General features: G+C 46.6%; 1 protein-coding gene across 1 annotated transcript in view; it reads left to right on the forward strand.

The window, feature by feature from the left end:
• The window catches only part of gmds (GDP-mannose 4,6-dehydratase), a 114,844-nt gene that overhangs the window by 3,424 nt on the left and 91,285 nt on the right, over positions 1-20,135 (forward strand). The window contains exons 2-4 of the mRNA XM_076154562.1: positions 5,591-5,635; positions 7,025-7,112; positions 7,216-7,325. Of these exons, the coding sequence (XP_076010677.1) occupies positions 5,591-5,635; positions 7,025-7,112; positions 7,216-7,325 (243 nt within the window). The remainder of the gene's footprint in view (positions 1-5,590; positions 5,636-7,024; positions 7,113-7,215; positions 7,326-20,135) is intronic.

Raw genomic sequence — 20,135 nt, forward strand, 5'->3', positions numbered from 1 at the left:
CTTTATGCAAGTGTGTGTGAGTGAGTGTGGAAGGGATGTTGATGAGTAACTACTTATCAGACTATAACATCAAAGCTGGAGGTTTGTTGCCAACAGAAGTGCACCTGACTCAGATGTGGGGGAGCGAGGAGAGATGGCAAACACGCAGCGCTGTGCTTTCTTGAGGCTCAGATAAAACACACACATTTACATGTAACCGCTGCAATGCTGTAATGTGCTAAAATCACATTGACATAGCAGCAGTGTGCACGCCGAGTGAAAACACACCATCCATTTATTGTGTAATAATAATCTGCTGCGTCTGGCCTGACAGCGCCCACAGGCCGTGAGCTAGACGGCGTCCTTACGCTCCCTTCCTGCCTGAGTGCAGATGGCCTTATTTCCATGCGTGACAAGTCCATGTAAACATGTTACAGAAGTCAAGAACCAATCAAAACAAAGCTGACCGGGCAGTTCAGGACCTGTGGGTATGTCACACTGGATGCTTTTCTGGTAGTGTATTCGTCAAAATCTGACTGACAATGATCTTATTAGCCTCAGAGTGTGTGTGTGTGTGTGAGTGAAAGTGTGTGTGTGAAAGTGTGTGTGTGAAAGTGTGTGAGTGTGTGAAAGTGTGTGAAAGTGTGTGAAAGTGTGTGTGTGTGAGAAAGTGTGTGAAAGTGTGACTGAGTGTGTGAGTTTGTGTGTGCGCGAGTGTGTGAGTGTCTGCAAGTGGGTGTGTGAGTGTGTCTGTGAGTGTGTGTCTGGGTGCTGCACTGCCCCCTGTAGGTGGGACGGGGAAACATGGAGAACCAGTGAGAAGAATAACACTAAATTGTGTGTGTGTGTGTGTGTGTGTGTGTGTGCGGCGAGTGGGTGTGTGAGTGTGTTTGTGTTTCTACAATTTCTGAAAAATAGTTTTTGTTTTGTGGCAATGTTATGACATTATTACATTAACATATACATTAATGCATTTTTAGGTGATCTGGATCGTAGTTTGACAAATCCTACAAATGCATTTATTTTAAGTCTTTACACAACCACTCAGCCTGCTCACACCAAGTCACCACTAGATGGCAGCAAAGACTAAGGCAGTACAGGAGCCTTTATACCAAAACATTCACTGCGTGTAGATGCTCAGTATCACTCTGACGTGTTCACCATGTGTCTGAGAGATGATTTGGGTCAGACCAGATGAGTGCTCATCAATAAGCAGAGAGATGTCTGTGTGGAGTGAGACTGGCGAGTCGAGCCATTTGTAGAGACGCTCCCTGGAGAAACGAAGCTCCCTGGTCTTGTAAAGTCATTTCCACCTCCTCGCATTCCTCCGTCAGGCATCGCTCTTCCAACGCTCCCTCATCCCCTTTAAGGGAAAACAAAGAATAACAGCGTTCAGTCATTTTTTATTCCGCTGCTCGTAGTGATATATCTCACTCCTAAACCAGCTCCTGAACACTGGGACCCCCTGTGTGAGGCAGGACCCCCCCACCCCCCTTCAGGAGCAGGCATCTGGATAGGCCATCTCAGCCCGAGCTAGCCGGGCCACGGGCTTGCGGCGACGTCGTAAATCTTCACATTAACTGCTCTTCATAAATTGCGCGGCAGCGTGCTGCTCAGTCTGGATATGCGGCCGCTGTCACAGTGTGACATGTCAGGCGAAAGGGTGTGAGTTATGCGAGACCACCTGAGCGCCGGGCCAAGGGCGGTGGGACTGAGGCGGTCGGGCCTCTCCAACTGGTAGCGCCGCTTTACGACACAAGGTTAGCTAGAGGACAGGTCGGTCCTCTCTGTCGGACTCCAAACTTTACTTTGGCTTTGAGGTTCACGCTTCACTTCAGCTCGCCCGGTTATGAAAACAGCGGCGTGCTGTGACGCCCCCTCGCTGACTCCCGCCCCCGTCTCTTTGATCTTCGGCCTTTCTCCTCAAGCCTTTTGTTGCCGTTTGATACACTGCTCTCATTCCTTCGCCGCTAACAGTGGAAATGGTAGAAGGGGGAGGCGAAGGAATGAGACGTCCAATCGGGTCTGTGCGAGCGCCAGCAATAACAATCATAAAGCGAAGAATCTGAGCTGGCCGTCTCCTCTGGCGATCGTAATGGCCGCAGATGGCTCCTCCAAGGCCGATTTGCCTCCGCTGGATGAAGTCTGCTAACTTAACTGAGACAGGAGGAGCTGCCGTTAGTTCCAGAAAGGCCGAATTAAAGTGAATTAACAACACGGCCGGGATGAATTAAGAAGCTCTGTATAAAATATTGGTCGGGCGTGTCTCAGTCTTGGTGGCTCAGCACCGTGTCATCTACGAGTTCAGGTTATGAGAGCTCATTTAGAGCTCATGTGTTCAGGAAATGGTCTGCAGTGGTTTTGGATCTCTGTGAAATAGGTGATTGTGTTTCGGTTTGTTGCTCCTGCTTTTGCCCTCGGCCAAGGCAGCAGTGTGGTCACCTGGAGTCTGTGTGCTGCACTGCCCCCTGTAGGTGGGACGGGGAAACATGGAGAACCAGTGACAATAATAACAATAAAGGTTTCTTTCGTGTGTGTGTGTGTGTGTGTGTGTGTGTGTGTGTGTGTGTGTGTGTGTGTGTGTGTGTGTGTGTGTGTGTGTGTGTGTGTGTGTGTGTGTGTGTGTGTGTGTGTGTGTGTGTGTGTGTGTGTGTGTGTGTGTGTGTGTGTGTGTGTGTGTGTGTGTGTGTGTGTGTGTGTGTGTGTGTGTGTGTGTGTCATCCTCGTCATGCTTCCTGTGAGCAGAAGAAGCTGGTGATTACAGACGCATATTAATAGCAGGGAAGCTCCTCTTCATTTATTACTGTGAGCTGAAAGAGATCCACGTTCTGTGTGTGTGTGTGTGTGTGTGTGTGTGTGTGTGCTTTGCGGTCTGTGATTACAGTGTCATTTAACCATGTCGGCCCTAATTGCAGACGGGCGGCGTGCTTGGCAGCCTGAGCCTGCGGTCTAAAGAAAGCACATTAAAGTGATTCATTTGTAGCTCACACACGGCGACAAATAAACACTGTGCGGAGGCTTGCGCGGTCGTCAACACAATGCTGACATGTACATGCGGTGAACACGCAGAGGCCGAGCCTGCAGTGCCTCAGACGGTTCAGAAACGGGATCCTTATTGTTTATGGATCAAAGGTGACAGAGCTGCACTGCTGCTTGGCTCTGTTTGCTCAGCCAGCAGGGGGCGCCAAACACCAAAGGCTGAGGTTGAACCCCCCTTTACTCTGGCTGTGTGTGTTCTGAATGTTCTCTGACAGGGTGCAAATAATGAGTGTTTTCATTATCGGTCCAGTTATGGATTATATGTCGACCTATAATATTCACAATCTGTGTTTATTTAGTTCCCAGATCCCAAACTGATCTGTGCTCAGTGTGTATGTCTTCTTTATGATGAGACATTTAGATATATATTATGTTATCATTCCTTATGTATGATGATAAACTTACAGCAAATAGCAGAGGCCATATATGAAACTTTAGTGTGGGTGTTTGTTTAGTTTTACAAAGTTTTTGTTCAGAATTTTTTCCCCCTAAAATTTCACATTTTGTGCAGTTCTAGATTTAATTCATTTTATTTTTTTCCCAGAATGATCTTGTTGTGTGGTAATAAAGTGAACTAATCTAACCTGTAACTAAATACCTGCACACACACAGATCTCTAGCTCCTCCTGTGGACCAGTGTTGGATTTGCACCCGTTGAGACTCCAGTTCCTATTTTCACCAACATAATATTAAAATATGACTGAGGATCTTTGTCTGGTTCTTTGGTTGAACGTGTCTTCTCCAGTTACTGAAGCGGACATCAGGCCCGTGTTGTTGTTGTAGCTGCAAAAGTAGAGGGATCGTTTTGTGTCAGAGGCCAGAATTAACCTGTGGGGGAGTGTGAGGTGTGGCATTGACCTGGCAGGTGTGTGTGTGTTTGTGTGTATGTTTGTGTGTGTGAGAGCGTGCGTGTGCCTGTTCTTGTCCCGCCCCGCTCCCAGCTCCCCATAACAGGAAGTGGCGAGGTGAGGCCAGGGTTTATGGGCTAATACAGCCTCAAAGGAGCCTCTTGTTTTGAAACAGAGCTGCAGCTCTTCGTGCTTGTTTTCCATGTTGGTCTGGCGTGGAACGCTTTGACCCTGGCACCGGGGCAGGAAAACATGACACCGGCCAGAGCTTTGAACGCCGTGGGGACGGGCGAGGGGGCTGCCAGCCTCCGTGCCCATCCCATCCCCTGTAAGGTAGAAACAGGTTAGGATTCAGTGCCACCTGACCGCCAACCTGCAGCAGCTGGAGAAATCACCACGGGAGAAATTGAGAATTCCAAGTGAGAGTATGGAAATTTGAAAAGGAGAAGGTCCGTTGTTTCTGAAATAGTTCGAACGAAGGGCCATTTAGATTTAGATACCACACACCCTGACACACACACCTTACAGATCCATTCAGGCCCCCCAGCTCACCAGTGAGAGGCTCAGTACAGGCGAACATAGCATAGTCACTGGGTATAGAAGTGGAAACTGTCCGGTGAGATGATATCGGACCCTTTAAGGTCAAATCTTTGTTAGTAGATTTAGATTTAGATTTTACAGAGGTGAGAGTTGAAAGCATCCTGATCCTGATCTTCGCTGCTGCTTCAGACTCATGCTACTGCTTCCCAGGATCAGGGCCTAATGTAGCCTAAAATACGCCTGTCAGTGCCTGGAGGACAGCGAAGGATTCTGGGTCTCCTCCAACTCCCAGACCCCTTCATCTCCTCCTCCTCTTCCTCTTCCTCCTCCTCTGCTCCCTGCCCTCCGCCCCGGCCGTTACCCCCAAACCAGGAAAGGAGGTACGGGGCCGGCAGTGTCGGCGCACGTGTGTTTCGGAGTGTGTGTCTGTGTGTGTGCGCGCGTGCGTTTACACATGTAGGAGGGTGAGGGGTGGGGGGCTGAGGGATGAAAGCCGTGACTAGTCCGGAATGTTCCAGAGAGTTCCAGAATTTGCGGTCGGAAAGTCTGAGCAGGGAAAAAAAGATGAGGAGTAACATGGGTGAGGGGAACAAGACTTTTGACTATTGACAGGGCTCGCTCTGTCACATACACACACACACACACACACACACACACACACACACACACACACACACACACACACACACACACACACACACACACACACACACACCGTTCCAGCCTGGGCCCGGTCTCTGACCAAAGCTCTTGATTGTAGCCGTCGGACCGTTTGATCCCAGAGCTCGATGAAGAGAAGCTTGAAAATGTTGCATCACGTATCCCTTAAAAGTAGTTTCTGTGTTTGGTCGTGACATCAGAGGAGAAGAAGAAGAGGACGCTTCCATTCACAGGTTCCTTCAGCGTTCCTTCTCCTTACCTGGACGCCGTCTGTGTTGTGAACCACTGACACTATATAAACTCCTTCACCAGGGGGCAGAGGGGAGGGACCTTCTCTCAGTAAGGGCAGTAACTATCCCCCTTCCTGTAACTACCTTTAGCTGAGTGCTACAGCGCCCCTCAGTGGACAGCCTGAGACATGTTCTTTACTTACATCAAAATAAAGGCTCATATTTGTGTGTGTTAATCTTCTGTCTGTGTGTTTTGTGATGCATTTTGACTCAGTTTTACCTTTATCCTTTCAGGATGGATCCTACCTGGCTGAGTTCCTGCTGGAGAAAGGCTACGAGGTGAGACAACATCAGGCTCAAGCTTCACACACACATACACACTCTCTCACTGCAACATTCCCTGGATAAACGGCATCCAGGAGCAGCGGGGGCGTGGAAGGGGTGGTTGACGTAACCCGTCAGTCTGCAGCACCCTCACCCTGATAAGACCCCCTGTGTTGCTGCGAGCCTGTTGACCCTTAACCTTTCCCCCAGAGGTCACGCCATTAACAAGGAAATGGCTGTTTTTATATGCCGGGGCAGCTGAGGTCATCGGCTTTCACCTGCCGCACGATGTGTCGCTCGCCAGCAGAGAACCTCCACACGCAGAGTTTAACGAGCTGCGTGAGGTTTCACACACATGAACAGGAAGGGGGCGGGGCCTAAACATGACTGGGCCACAGTGTGACCACTTTACTGCAGGTACACAGCGGGATGACCTCATCGTATGTGCACACATGTGTGGCAGAGGAACGACCGAGTCATCCACAGGCCAGTCACAAGTCAAGACCAAGTCACAAGTGTCAAGTCACAAGTCGTTCATTAAGAATTTCCCAGATTTATGTATGAATATCATTTGTGTGTTGTATTTTACTTAATTAAATTTGCACAGATCACTTTGCCTTAGGTTTGAGCCTGTTTCCATCTCGTCACACCTGCAAATCAGAGTGCAACACGTAAATAAGAAGGCGCATTTCTTTATTTTCCAACATACTTGAAAACACACACACACACACACACACACACACACACACACACACACACACACACACACACACACACTGCACTAAGCCCCGATGTGTTTTCCTGCCAGTAGTTGAGTGATTTAATTTCCCCTCAGATGTGCAGCAGTAGCACCACACACACACACACACACACACACACACACACACACACACACACACACACACACACACACACACACACACATAGAGGAAGTGGACTCGCTCCAGGTTGGAGATGCTGATGTTGGAGGGGAGAGGCGGGGGGGTATTGAAGAGGTGTACACAGGCAGACAGGAAGTCCACAGTGAATAAAGGAAGGGAGGTCGGGCCACACTGATGCCCCCTCCCCCTTATCTTCCCTGAGCAGAGCTTCCTCGCAGACCCCCCACAGAGCCTGCAGCCAGCGTAAATAGGTTTCACAGTAGTATTCCACAGATACCCGTCTGTTTTCCACGCTGCCTGCTCCTGTACACTAGGAGGCGCTGTTTAGTCCTGCTTTGATTCTTGCCCGTCACACAGTGGGATTAAATGTAAATGAAGCGTCACAATATTTACACCTGTGCGACTGTATCAAGATGATGATGCTACATTTTCTTTGCAACTTATTTTCTGTTGTGGTGTGTTGTCCCCCGAACGCACAGGTCATGTGATCACTGCTTCCTGGTTTCCCCTTTGTTTCTCGCAGGTTCACGGTATTTTGCGGCGTTCCAGCTCCTTCAACACGGGACGCATCGAGCATCTTTACCAGAACCCCCAGACACACACGGAGGGCAGTAAGTGTTGACCCTCACACACCAGAGAGAAAGGTTTTACTGACCTGGCTAATACGTTTTTGAGGTCTTGTCTCGTCCTTACGTCACATTTGTCTCCGCTCAGACATGAAGCTTCATTACGGCGACCTGACTGACAGCACGTGTCTGGTGAAGATCATCAACGAGGTGAAGCCCACAGAGATCTACAACCTGGGGGCTCAGAGTCACGTGAAGGTAGGTGTGAACGTCTCGCGTTTGACACCACATGACATGACCGCGCCTTCCCTGGAATAGCGCTTCACTTCCTGTTTAGGGTAGGACGCGGCCACTTTCCTTCTCTTTCTTATTTGCTGGAACCTTTGTATGTTGGTTTGTTGGACTGATGGCGTTTTCCTCATCAACTGCAAATATTCACTCCAACTTGATGCTCGTGGTTACGGACTCAATGAACACGGGTTAAACATGTGAAGAGCAAACTGTGTCACTTTAAAACTCCTGGTAACGCTGCACTGCGTAATGTCATGAAAGAGTTGAGACCCTTTTCAGTCAAGTGTAATGAATTCTCTGTGATGTTTTCAACTTTGTTTGTTGATAATCAATATGTTTAAGACAAGCCCACTCAGTTGATTAATCAGTTTATTTAAAGGCAAAGTTTTTATCCGTTCTCGTTACACAACTTTGCCTCTACCTCACACTACAAACACTATGCTCTCTCCTTCTCTCTCTCGTTTCATTTGTTGGTTTGACATTTTGCTTTTGCACTGTATGGAGCAGTGAAGCGTGTGTGTGTGTGCGTATGTTTGTGTTGGATGTGCAGCAGCAGCAGCAGCTCATTAATATGCTAATCTTCCTTTTACGCGTTTACCTGCTTTTGGTGTGTCAGTAATGGGATGAACATAAACTGAAGCTTTATGACTCAGCTTTTTATTATGAATTGCCCTCATGGAATATGAAAGAAGTGTTTTTCAAGGCGGGAAATGTTTTGGAAAATGATGAAATATCCCCTAAAGTTTGGGAAAGGTCATGGAAATGTTTAATACCAGCGGGCGTGAAGCGCAGCGAGGTTCCTCAGGCCGTTTAGATCAACATCCATCTTCCAGTTTCCAGAGTGAAGCGGCGATTATTCCGATGATGATCTGCTTACGGTCAGCACAGTGGACAGCGGACGGCGCTGAAAGACACGTTGAGTTTCTGGGAAGCGAGCGGCTCTCGCAGGGAGGATGCTGGAGCGGATGGGACAGGAAGCTAGGTTTTCTTGGACGGGTCGGGCCTGGCCACAATGTCCCTTTTGTCTGGGAGCTCCGCAGCGATCCCAGGAGATCGCCGGGCGCCGCCCTCCCCCTCCCCCTTGCCCCCCCACAGGCCGGGGATCTGACACACATTCTCCAGACAGAGCTCAGCTTCCTTCAGCACGGCGGTTTGAGTGGGAGGAGGAGCCAAGAGCTTAGTCAGTTTACAGATACAGATAATAAGAGCATCAGATGTTATGATTCACACACATTCAGATTCTCTTTACATACTTTCTTTACATTCAGGACTTGGTTTAAGTTTTCTTAATATTTTTTTGATGTAGCTTTTGTTTCCTTTGAAATTCTTCAAAAGTTTCAGAAAAAGATGACGTATGAAGGGTTAAAAACTTAAGTAACTTCAGTAACTGAGTAGATAATTCATTGATTCAGAATTTGCCCAAAAGGTTCTACTATAACTGCAAAGATCAAATGTCTCTCTTCTATGAGTTCATTAAGTAATTGAATAACTGTATTCAGGACTGGAACCAAGCAGCATTGATGATTGATCAAAACATGGCAGTCGTAGGAATTTCAGGATGACTTGTAGTCATTTTTGAATAAAGTTGTAGATAAATAATGTGGCTGGCACTAATTTGGTCTATCATAAGTTTGTGTTGGTTAGAATTTGGACACCAAATTCGACACGTTCCTTCACAATATAACTCCTCCAGTCTTCACTCATGCAGCGGGTGTTTGGTTTGATATCACACAGGCGTTCCGGCGTTTTTGGCGGCCCTCCGTGGCACAAAGCAAAACTGCAAGCACATTTTCGGCCCCATTCGAACACAGAGGCGATTGAAAAGGCTTTACAAATGCGTAAAACTGACATTCAAATTACAAAAGACAATTAAAGTAGAAGATAAGAGCATATTGAAAAGCAAATTGAAATTTCTAGTGCAGTGATACAACATGACTAGTTTTAATTCAATACTGACAAAGCAGTCAGCAAATTTCCTGACTGATTAAGCATATTTATGAAGTTACACACTGTCGGACACTTAGATGACAGTGTGATAGATGGTGTGTCATATCTGTGGGATGAAAGAAGGAAAGAAAGAGTGGGAGCGTGAGCGAGGGAGGAGGAGAAGAATGATGACTCCACTCTCCACATCCTCTGTGGTCAGAGGCCATGACTCTGCTCCCACCTCCCACACGGAGGATCATCCCAAGGCCACACACACACACACACACACACACACATCCACTTCCACACACCCTCAGAGTGACAGAAAATCCCCCGTACCTGTCTGTCTGTGTGTGCGTGTGTGTGTGTGAGGCTGTCTGGTGTTTATTTGTTTCCACACCAATAAACCCGTCGCACCACACGCTGCCCGCTCTGAACAGCTGATCCCTCTGGATTACTGGCAGCGGCGGCGGCGTGGAGCAACTTCCAGTCCGTCCCACCGCAGAGGAAAAGCTGCCTCACAGCCGCCGCTGGCCGCCTCGCTCAGGGAATCCCTGCTCGGACCGGCCCGGGGACGCTGTGTGGGTGCTGGTTTCCGCCCGGAGAGAGCCGTCAGTGAGAACAGAGCCCAGTTTGTACGAGATGCTGCAGGGGTGGAGGGGGTCGGGGAATAAGGGACTAGGAGGGTGGGGGGTAGGGGGGGGGGCACTGGGGGGGTTTGAGACGGAGCCAGCTGCAGAATCAAAAGAGCAGCAACAAACAAAACAGAAGGGATTGTTTGTATTGTCTTTAGTGGCCCGTATCAATAGAAGAACTGTGCATGTGGATTGTTTTGATCTTCTCTCTTTTTAAAAGGAATCCTCCAGGATTTCTGTGACTTTGACCCTCCGTCCAGGGGTTCTCATAATGGGCCGGGGGGACGCCCGGAGGTCCGTCTCATGCGGCCCTGGTTGCGCTAAAAGTGTGTGAGAGGAAAAGCTTGAAAGTTGTTATGGGGATGTGTCTGATCTGAGGGTGGCGCTACAGGAGGGGCCGTGCATCGTGAGAACGTGAATCCTCTGACGAGCACGATCATCCAAAGTTCAGAGAAACTCCACAGACATGACTGAAGCTATGGGCTGCTGAGCGATGCAGACTCTTATGATGTATGCCTGAAGAGAGGACCAACGTCAGTTCTTCATCGGAGGGTTTGACTCCATTTCAATGTTTTACTCAGCAAAGTTCCTCACAGGAACGACGTGAACAACCAAACCCTCCACGTTCGCCCGCCAGTATTTCTCCACTTGCAGCCGTCACAGTACACACAGGAATTATTAACACGCCTCAGTCCTGACACGGAAATGATGAGGAGGAGGAGGAGGAGGAGGGAGAAGAAGAGGTGTTGGGAGCGTCCTCACCCATCTTCATCTTTATCCTCATCTTCATCTGTGACGTATCGTTGAGCCCCTTTTCATTGAACTTTGTCGTAGTCTGAACTATTGTTTTATTTGTTGATGCGAAATTTTCAGAAAGCAAAAACCTTCACTTTATTCATGTTGAAGTGCCTTTGTTTTAAAGGGACAGTGCACATGAATATGTATGTGAATGTGTCCGTAGTTTGGTTGATGAAATTGCAGATTTTGGTCTTTGAGTCCTAAACATGTTGTTCTGTAATGTGACAGTAAGCCTCCAGAGCTTTGAGCTGCATTTAGCTTGGTTATTATTAATTAATCAAGGGTCAGAAATCTGCCTTATTTTGGTCTATTTGAACATTACTGATCCTCATTCTAAGTCATTCTTAAAGGTAATTGATGGAATGTGGAAACAATGTCCCTGTACGGCAGATAGGAAGAGTTTAAGGACTCAAATGTAGAACAAACTGACTTAAGAACATGGAGATCCCTTCCATAAACGAAGTGTTGCATCAGAGTGAAGTTCATCCTTCAGCTGTTGTTGTTATAGTAACAGTGTTAATGGTCTGAAATGCTGCTCCGTGTTAACACTTTAGTCTCAGGAGCAGATGTGTGTGTGTGTGTTGTTGATGCCTCTGGTGTCTCTGTGAGTTAGTGAGGACAAAAGCTCAGCTGTGACTCAGGAGACTACAGGCTTTCACACACTTCCTTCGTCTCGATCCGTAATGATCCAGAGCCCAAGCCCCCTCAGAAGGACGGATCACGCTCCCATTATCTTCTTACTGCGCTGTCTCGCTCTTCCGGGTTTCTCAGCGGCTCCCACGCCGCAGGGTTTAACCCCCCCCGCTGTGTGTGTGTGTGTGTGTGTGAGAAAGTGTGTGTGTGTGTGTGTGTGACAGGTAGAAGGTTGAGCGTTTGTGGCTCAGGGCTCCTCTGGGATGAACTCGATCCGTTGTCCTCGTCCCTTGTCACCCTTATCTCCATCCTCTTCCTTGTCCCTGTCCTCACCTTCATCATTGTCAGCCTTGATCGCGTCCTCATCTCATCCTAGTCCTCATGCTGTATTCTCATTCCTGCCCTCATCTTCATCCCTGTCCTCAGAGGGGGAAGTAGAGTGGGTGTGTCTGTGGCTCTGTCCTCTTTACAGATGATCTGTGTCCATTGTTACGTTGCCTCATTTAGTCCATTTAGTCTCGTCCATATGTTACCAAGCTGTCAGCATAAGTCGGCGCCTTTGTCTTCAGTCACATTACATCAGTTTACTAGTGTAATGAGCGTTTCAGCCTCACGGTGGTGCTAGCATGAATATAGGTCCTTAGACTTACGATAGATGATATCAACAAATAATGATTAGTCACCCTTCCTCTCCTCACCCAGATGGAGAGAGTGATGAGTGGTCTCCTCTTCTTCACAGCTCATTGGCTGCGTTTACTCACTCTCTGATTGGTGTTTACGTTGTTTCCATCCAATCAGCCCTCAGCCAGCGTTTCCTCCACTGGAACCAAATTAGTACAGTGGCCGCTGAAGCGTGTGTTTTCACCCTCCTAGGACTCATTAGTTGTGTGTGTGAGTGTGTGTGAGTATATTCAGGGTGCCGTGTTTTCCATTGTTGTTCATGTCCCTCTCAGAGTCCTGGTTCCGGTCCAAAGGGAGACACAGTCTATCTGCTCAGCCACATGTTCCGTGCCTGCTGCCTGTTGAATGAGCAGAAGCGGGGCGGCGTGTGTGGCAGTGCCGGCGGTCATAGCGGCTCCCCGAGCGGGCCGATCCCCGAGGCGTGTTTGGGAAAGGTTAGGCCTTCATACTTAGACGGGCTGCCTGGCTTAGGTGGGTCAGAATTGAACTTTAAGCTTAAGAATAGGCTGCGCGCTGCCAAGAGCAACAAGTCTGCACTTTCCCCGCTCGCAGGCAGGGAATGTTCTGCGGTGGAGCTCTGTGGGAGAGACTTGCTGCTCCGCTCATGAGTCAGTTCTTTTTCTGTTGTGCAGAAGAAGCTGCAACACATGGAAATGTGCAGTTTGGGACTGGGGTGGGGGGGGTGCGAGGGGATGGGTGGGCTTTTTGAGGTTTGTTAAGCAAACACAGCAAGTCAATAAATAGAATCACAAAGCTAAATGTGATCGCGTCTAAATCCGTGTCTCAAATCAAAACCAAAATATGTCAAATCAACCTCGACCTTCAGCGTGACACACAGGAGCAGCCAGAGCTCAGAGTGCAGCTTCACCTGAGACTCACAGGGGGCAGCAGTGAGCCACAGTGGTTCAATCCCCTGACAGTTGAAGGTGGGGAGTCAGAACCCTCTTCTGCTGGGACTCTATAGACGCGGGGGAGGAGCTTCACATAGATGCTCAAGCAACGCAAAGTCGTTCTCGCAAGTGATGTTTGACGTTTTCTGCTGTTTTTTTGTTTTGGAGAAAGTCCCCGTAGAGGTCACATTTTGACATTACATCTGATCTGCAGGCCTGAGCATCAATCAAACATTGTTCGAACACATCAGTACAGTTCAAAGAGACTCAGGCAGTTATTCAAATACTGGAGTAAAGATGATTGAATATCTGACAGTGAAAGAGTTCAATAAATGGTAAACGGTTACATTTCAGTCAGCTGAGTTAAGACACACACAAACACACACGTCCACACGACCAACAGTCTATAAAAGCAGTGAACAAATAATCCAGCTAATTGAAAATATACAAACAAATAATGAAGAACGAAATCAAGAAAAACAAACTAAATAAATACATTGAAAGTAAATAAATTGGGCATATCTCTCTGTCTCTCTCTGCCTCTGTCTCTCTGCCTCTGTCTCTCCCCCTCCCTCTCTTAACAGTTGCTCCGTCCCTGTCTGTGTTGAGTGAGTGAGTGAGTGATCGTCTGTCAACACGAGCAATCCCTCACATTTATCACCATTAAAACACGACTCTGGATCCTCGTCTAATTAATTTGCTGTAAATTGCCCCGACGGAGGAACAAGTAACCAAGGATTCACGCTAAATATTTATGGGGCTCATCAATCTTCGGGTTGCTACGTTCTCCAGGCAGACGTTTGGCAATAACAGGATAGGAAATCGGGGCTGTTCTGTAATGATTTATCAGCCGCTGTGATCAGGCAGCAGAGTTAATCCAGGTTCAAGTGATCTTCACTCACTAATCCTGACTAAGCCTCCTTTATGCTGCTGCATGAGGGTTTATTTTCCCATGAAACTAAGTATAGACTCTATTGACAGGCGGCATCTTGCTTTTATTACGTGTGTTTATGTTCTGGAGTGTGTGAACACAGATAATACTAATAATGATGTCATTTAGTCACCAGGCTAGCACAAGAGATTCAATCCAACAGATCATTTAATTATGATGAGATTTTGTCAGTTCATATATTTATTTATCTTCATGGTTAATATTTATTTTTTATTTTTCAAAATAACAACCAAGGCCTCACACCGTCTTAGAGAAGAGAGTTTCTTTGCAATCAATCATTCTGTCCACATATTTCTTTGTATAATTCCTCTAGAATCTCTGGAAATGTTTTTTAAAAGTCTTTTACTTTGTAGAATATTCTAGAATGAAGTTAAAAAATTCAATCATAATCTCACATTTATGTATAATTTTAAAAGTGTGTGTGTGTGTGTGTGTGTGTGTGTGTGTGTGTGTGTGTGTGTGTGTGTGTGTGTGTGTGTGTGTGTGTGTGTGTGTGTGTGTGTGTGTGTGTGTGTGTGTGTGTGTGTGTGTGTGTGTGTGTGAGACTAAACTACTACTACAAATTTTACATCAAGCACACTGAGTTTACACAATGAGTGCAGTGCTGTGTACACAGTTCAGTGTACACAGAGATTTGGCCCATAGGTGTTTGTCTCTGGTGTGTCTGTGTGTGTGTACGGAGGGATTAGTGTGAGCGGATTCATCATTATAGCTTAACATTGTATATTTACCAAACAAACTTTGCTGTGGCTTTGTTATTAACTGTGCAAAGATCACAACATAATGTCAATTTAATCCATTGGCACCGATTTGAATAACTGATGATACTTTCCCTCAAGTATTTAATGATGAAGGAAGATTTTGCACGCTGTGATGACTTCCCTGAACATCTGATCCGCTCTCAGTCGCTGCAGGCGTTCACTGATCAGGTCCACAGGCCTTAGGTTGGACCACTACGGATCCTTGTTGCCATTTCTTAACAGTGCAACTACAGACTATGTCACAATAAAAGCCCAAATGCTACAGAATATGTGTCAGGAGGCGTCACTGCCCAGATCTCCTCCTCTGGCTGTTGTCAGTGTGAGGGCCCAGTCTGGTTCCCCCAATCTCACCCATGCTCCCCAGACTTGTGATGTTCAGTCTCACCGCTCTCCTCGCCGTGACAACAGCACGACACCCAGCCTCCCGCCGCGCGTGAGTAGGCGCCGGGCCGTGTTTGCGTAACATGTGCCATGCATTTGGAGCCGCTGCTGCTCCCTGAAGGCTTTAAGAGTGAATCTAAACCGACAGCCGTGATGTTTAAATGCACTGAGCGCTGATGAAAGGTGCTGTAATTGTTCTTTCACAATCTGTAAATTCCCTTTTGCAGTGTGTCCCAATCCGTCATCTTTCCAGCAGGCTTTAGTTCCTTCAGTTGGAGCTAAAGTACGGTGTGTACGTGTGTTCGTCTGTGGAGTAACTTCTTTGAGGCTTGCGGTACATTTACGAAAGCGTGCCGTAACGAGCTATGAGCTCACTTGTTTGGATCGCATCGCGGCGATGATCGGAGGCAAAAACAACAGAAGGAGAGCGAGGAGAGAGAGGAGAGAGGGGAGGGGGAGTGCATGAGTTACAACACGAGACGCTAATCTGCTCCAGTGTGATTGTTTGAGTGTTGGGTTGACTTTGTGAAGTTGTTATTGTAAAGCGCGCAATCGCGTGTGTGTGTGTGTGTGTAGGCCGCAGTGTTTGCTTGTGTGTTTCTAACTGAAGCTGTAAATGTGCTTGTATCCTAGAATTTTTTATATTTTGATTGATTGATTGACTGACTGATTGGTCAATGTATTTCCTTTATTATTTATATGTTCCTATATTTATTGGATCTTCATTTTCTTCTCGTTTTCGTAGTGCTCAGTGGCCAATTTGAACTCTTTCACTTCCCACTTTATAAACTTCTGAACTTTTTCCACATTAGTGTGTGTGTGTGTGTGTGTGTGTGTGTGTGTGTGTGTGTGTGTGTGTGTGTGTGTGTGTGTGTGTGTGTGTGTGTGTGTGTGTGTGTGTGTGTGTGTGTGTGTGTGTGTGTGTGTGTGTGTGTGTGTGTGTGTGTGTCAGGAGGTGAGCTTGTGGTCACACGTGGCTCCAACCTTCTGACCGTAGCGTAGGCGTGCGGTGCTGCCAGACGTGTGAGTGGCAAACGGCAAACTGATCATTAATCAAACTCTGGGCGCTCGTCGGCGCTTGACTTGCGTCGGTCGCTCACTTTTTCCATCTCGGCTGCAGTGGAAAAAAAAATCAAATCTCCATTGTTGGAGTGTTTCTGCTCCAGCACCTCTGGGTCCCTTAAAGACCCAGCAGAGCTTCATATAGACTTTATACGCTCATCGGGGGGAACAAAAGCCTTTTTTACGTTCCAGGCCGGAATGCTTCAATTCGAGCCCGATCCAATGTTTTTGTTTTGAGGGTTCACATTGATGTCACTAAGCAGCACCTTTGTTATTTTTATTTTACATTTTTGCCCCTGAAAAGTGAAATCAGGGGGCAACAAATGTCAGGTGACAATCTGCTGTGAAAGAGCTCAGAGCGTGAAGGAACCAGTACGAAGGGAAGATGAGAGAATAGCATCAGAAACGCAGCTGTAATCAACATGCTGACATTCACTCGCTGCACTTTTTCTGTTCCTGATGATTACTTTGTTCCTTCCTGCGAAAGATGGACTGAGGAGAACCGAGCCATCGAGTCCTTCACATGCAGGAAGACGCAGTGGATTCAGTCGTGGAGAAGAAGCTTTTGTAGAACGAAGCACGAGAGAGAGAGAGAGAGAGAGAGAGAGAGCAACATAATGATATTTAGAAAGACCTGCGTCAGATCCACATGGAACAAATTTGACCTGAAACGATCTTGATCTGGTTTGTTCACACCGGCGAGGCCAAACCATCTGTAATTTGAGTGCAGCTTATCGAAGGTATCACAGGTGTGATTTACGAGATTAAACCGGTTCTTCCTCCGGTCGTACCTGTTGAAACCCCTCGGGCGCATCTATGGTTGTCACACAGTTTGAGTACCTGATGTAAAATCGTTTGTGCCCTCACAAAGAGTAGACAGGTGAGAAATTAGTTTGATCCACGGCCCTTTTGTCCCGGCTCGCACCTGAAAGCGACTCCTCACCCTCGGGCCACCGCAGGATCGCAGTTAAGATCATGATTGCTCCTCCTCATCATCGCCATTAGCGCTCATATCAGCCACGGTCGGTGAGAATCCATGCGAGGAGATGCCCGCCAGAACAGAGCTGATAATGGACGCGCCCCGCTCCGTTTGTGGTTTCTGCTCTGCCAGGAGAACGTCGATCATCCCGCCGTTGCAGCCTGTCTGGTTGGCCGAGGTTGTTATTGTCAAAGCTGAGCGTAGAGTGGCCTTGTTGCTGCACACAAGCTGATGGGATGTTCTGTGTTTTCAGGCTTCTCCAACACGCCGTGAACACGTGAGCGCGCCGAAGGTTATTTTCACACAGAAGCAGAGTCTTCAAAGCATCTTTGTGGGGCTTCTGAAAGACAAAACTGAATAAAATAGAAATGGGCAAAAACTCCTCAAACTAAACTGAAAAGGAAGCAACATTAAGAAGTGGAATTAAGAAGAATATTAAAATCTAAACTAGCCAAAGCAATTGAACCGAAATGACTTTGAGACAGACGGACAGAGAGACAGACGGGTAGATAGAAAGACAGACAGGCTGGCTGGCAGAGTGAGGCAACTGACAGACAGACAGGCAGACTCTGGCTGTGCTGTGCTCTGGCTGTGCGTCCCTTCAGCCTGACTCTACTCACCCCGCAGAGATTCACGTGTTTGTTTTGATTAAATCGTTCTTCACTATCGCCTCGTAAATCAAACGCCGCCGCGTCGAAACGTTTATCATCGAGAGAAATTACACGGTTTAATTTCAGACGCCCTGAGGTCACAAAGACGAAGAGAAAAAACAAATGATGTGTGAAACTGTGCAGAGAAGTTTGACCAGACCTTCAGAGTAAAAGCAAAACACTTTGATATGCAGTTGTTGGAGTGAAACATAATGATTTTCTTTATATTAAAATTCCACAATATTAAATATTTTAAATTGTAGATGCTGCAAATATTTGACTTACGTGTCGGAGTTTCGATTGTTAACAAAGGTTAAATAATCCTGACCCATATTTTCTCCTCACAGAAACATTTATTGAGGTGTTATTAAAGGAAAAAGAAGAACATGTAGGACAGATGCATTTGTAATTGCTTTAAGATGAAGTAAAAACAGTTTTAAGAGTCGATGAAGATGTTAAGTCCAAATAACAAGTTCAGAACAAAGCTTTTATTCTGAAAGCCTTGTGTTGGTTTAAAAGAACGAAATAATGTTAAATGGTTAAATATTTTAATCTTCTTTTTATTTATTTTAGCAAGTATATATTTGTTTAAATCAATATTTTACCTTTTAATTTAATTCACTATCATATTTTATATATTGATTATACAGTATGTACTTATTTCTCTTGTTCTCAATATTTTTTTTAAACGTTTTTTTCATTTATGTTTTATTTTATACGTATTTCCTGATTTATTTCTGTTCATCCTTTGTTCGTTCTATTCCCAGTTTCTCAGATTTAATGTTTCAGGCGTGAGAGGCTAAAGCAGAGCCCAGTGCCACTCAAACCCCGTCAGTCAATCTAAACAAGGTTTAGGTCTCATTTCCCCTCCGCTCCTCTTTACTGTTGCCATGACAACACATTTACATCCACGTATAATGTGTGGCCTCCATGTAAGTGAAGCTTTCCTCATGACCATTGTTGTCTCTCTCATAACTCAGAGCCACGAAGATGGACAGAGGTGACACGTTTAGCCAAGTTCAGCGTATAGTGAAGTGTGTAGTGAAGTGTATGGTGAAGTGTATAGTGAAGTGTGTAGTTGGCGCCTCGTGCGTCGCCCTGAAAAAACATTTGCGAGGGTTGAAACCCTCTCAGGCATGTTTTGTTTGGGCTCCAACATGTCAGGCCGCTCCATGCAAAGTCATCTCTCCAAGTGGCCTCTTACAGGCCACAGACATGCTCAAGCTACAGTAAGTGACCCTGATTCTCTCTCTCTGTGTGTGTGTGTGTGTGTGTGTGTGTGTGTGTGTGTGTGTGTGTGTGTGTGTGTGTGTGTGTGTGTGTGTGTGTGTGTGTGTGTGTGTGTGTGTACGTCTTGTTCTTTTTTGCCGTTGAATTCGACATACATGGGTGAAGATGATGATGAAGGTGGGAGGGGGCAGAGGAGCAGCAGATAATTAGTGAGGAGATAATCTCTCTCTCTTTTTGTGTGCGTGCGTGAAAACTCCAAAGAAAACATTGCACAGTTTTCTTAACTTTAGTCTGCACTCAACACATGACGCACATAGACACTCTCTCTCTCTCTCTCACACACACACACACACTGGGAGTTGGGCAAGTAATGAGTGGTTTGTGGGTGTGTGATATTGTTTTGTAAGAGTTAGAGGTTATTTTAGTCTAATTTTGAAGTACTGGTACGACACGTATCTGACACCTGCTGTGTGTGTGTGTGTGTGTGTGTGTGTGTGTGTGTGTGTGTGTGTGTGTGTGTGTGTGTGTGTGTGTGTGTGTGTGTGTGTGTGTGTGTGTGTGTGTGTGTGTGTGTGTGTGTGTGTGTGTGTGTGTGTGTGTGTGTGTGTGTGTGTGTGTGTGTGTGTGTGTGTGTGTGGACAGGACACATTGCAGGATGCTCTCCAGGCTGTTTGCGCCTGTTTGTTTCTAGAAGCGACTGAGACTTTTCCCTCTAATGAAAGCTTTAAAAAAGAAATTATTTAGCCTTTTGTCTGATATTATAAATATTTTATTTTAGTGGTCCAATTCTCAAATGTAATAGAATTAACAAACCTTTTTTTTGCAAATCGCAATTTTTATCATGATTATGATTTCATGTTTAACAAACATATATTAATGCACAATTATTCAAATGACTATTAATAGTAAATCAATAAATAATTCGTCTTATATACCATCCCTCATGTCTCAGGCTGATCAGGCTGCTTAGGTTGGTCTCCTCTGCCGTCGTCAGCCTGTTGGTCCTCTGAGCTGAGAGGACGTTAGAGCAGCAGACGCTCCTTCACTCAGCACACAGACGCTGCCCATGTTTACCAGACCCCAACACATTACAGGAGTGTCACTCAGCACTGGAGTAACCCCAGGGACACACACACGCACACACACTTTTGTGCTGAGCGTCGTCTCTCTTCTCGAGTATCGATTCTGACTTGTGGGCT

The sequence above is a fragment of the Genypterus blacodes genome, unplaced genomic scaffold, assembly GCF_046128005.1.
Source record: "Genypterus blacodes isolate CSIRO-AG114 ecotype Tasmania unplaced genomic scaffold, CSIRO-AGI_Gbla_v1 ptg000062l_1, whole genome shotgun sequence".
NCBI lineage: Eukaryota > Metazoa > Chordata > Actinopteri > Ophidiiformes > Ophidiidae > Genypterus > Genypterus blacodes.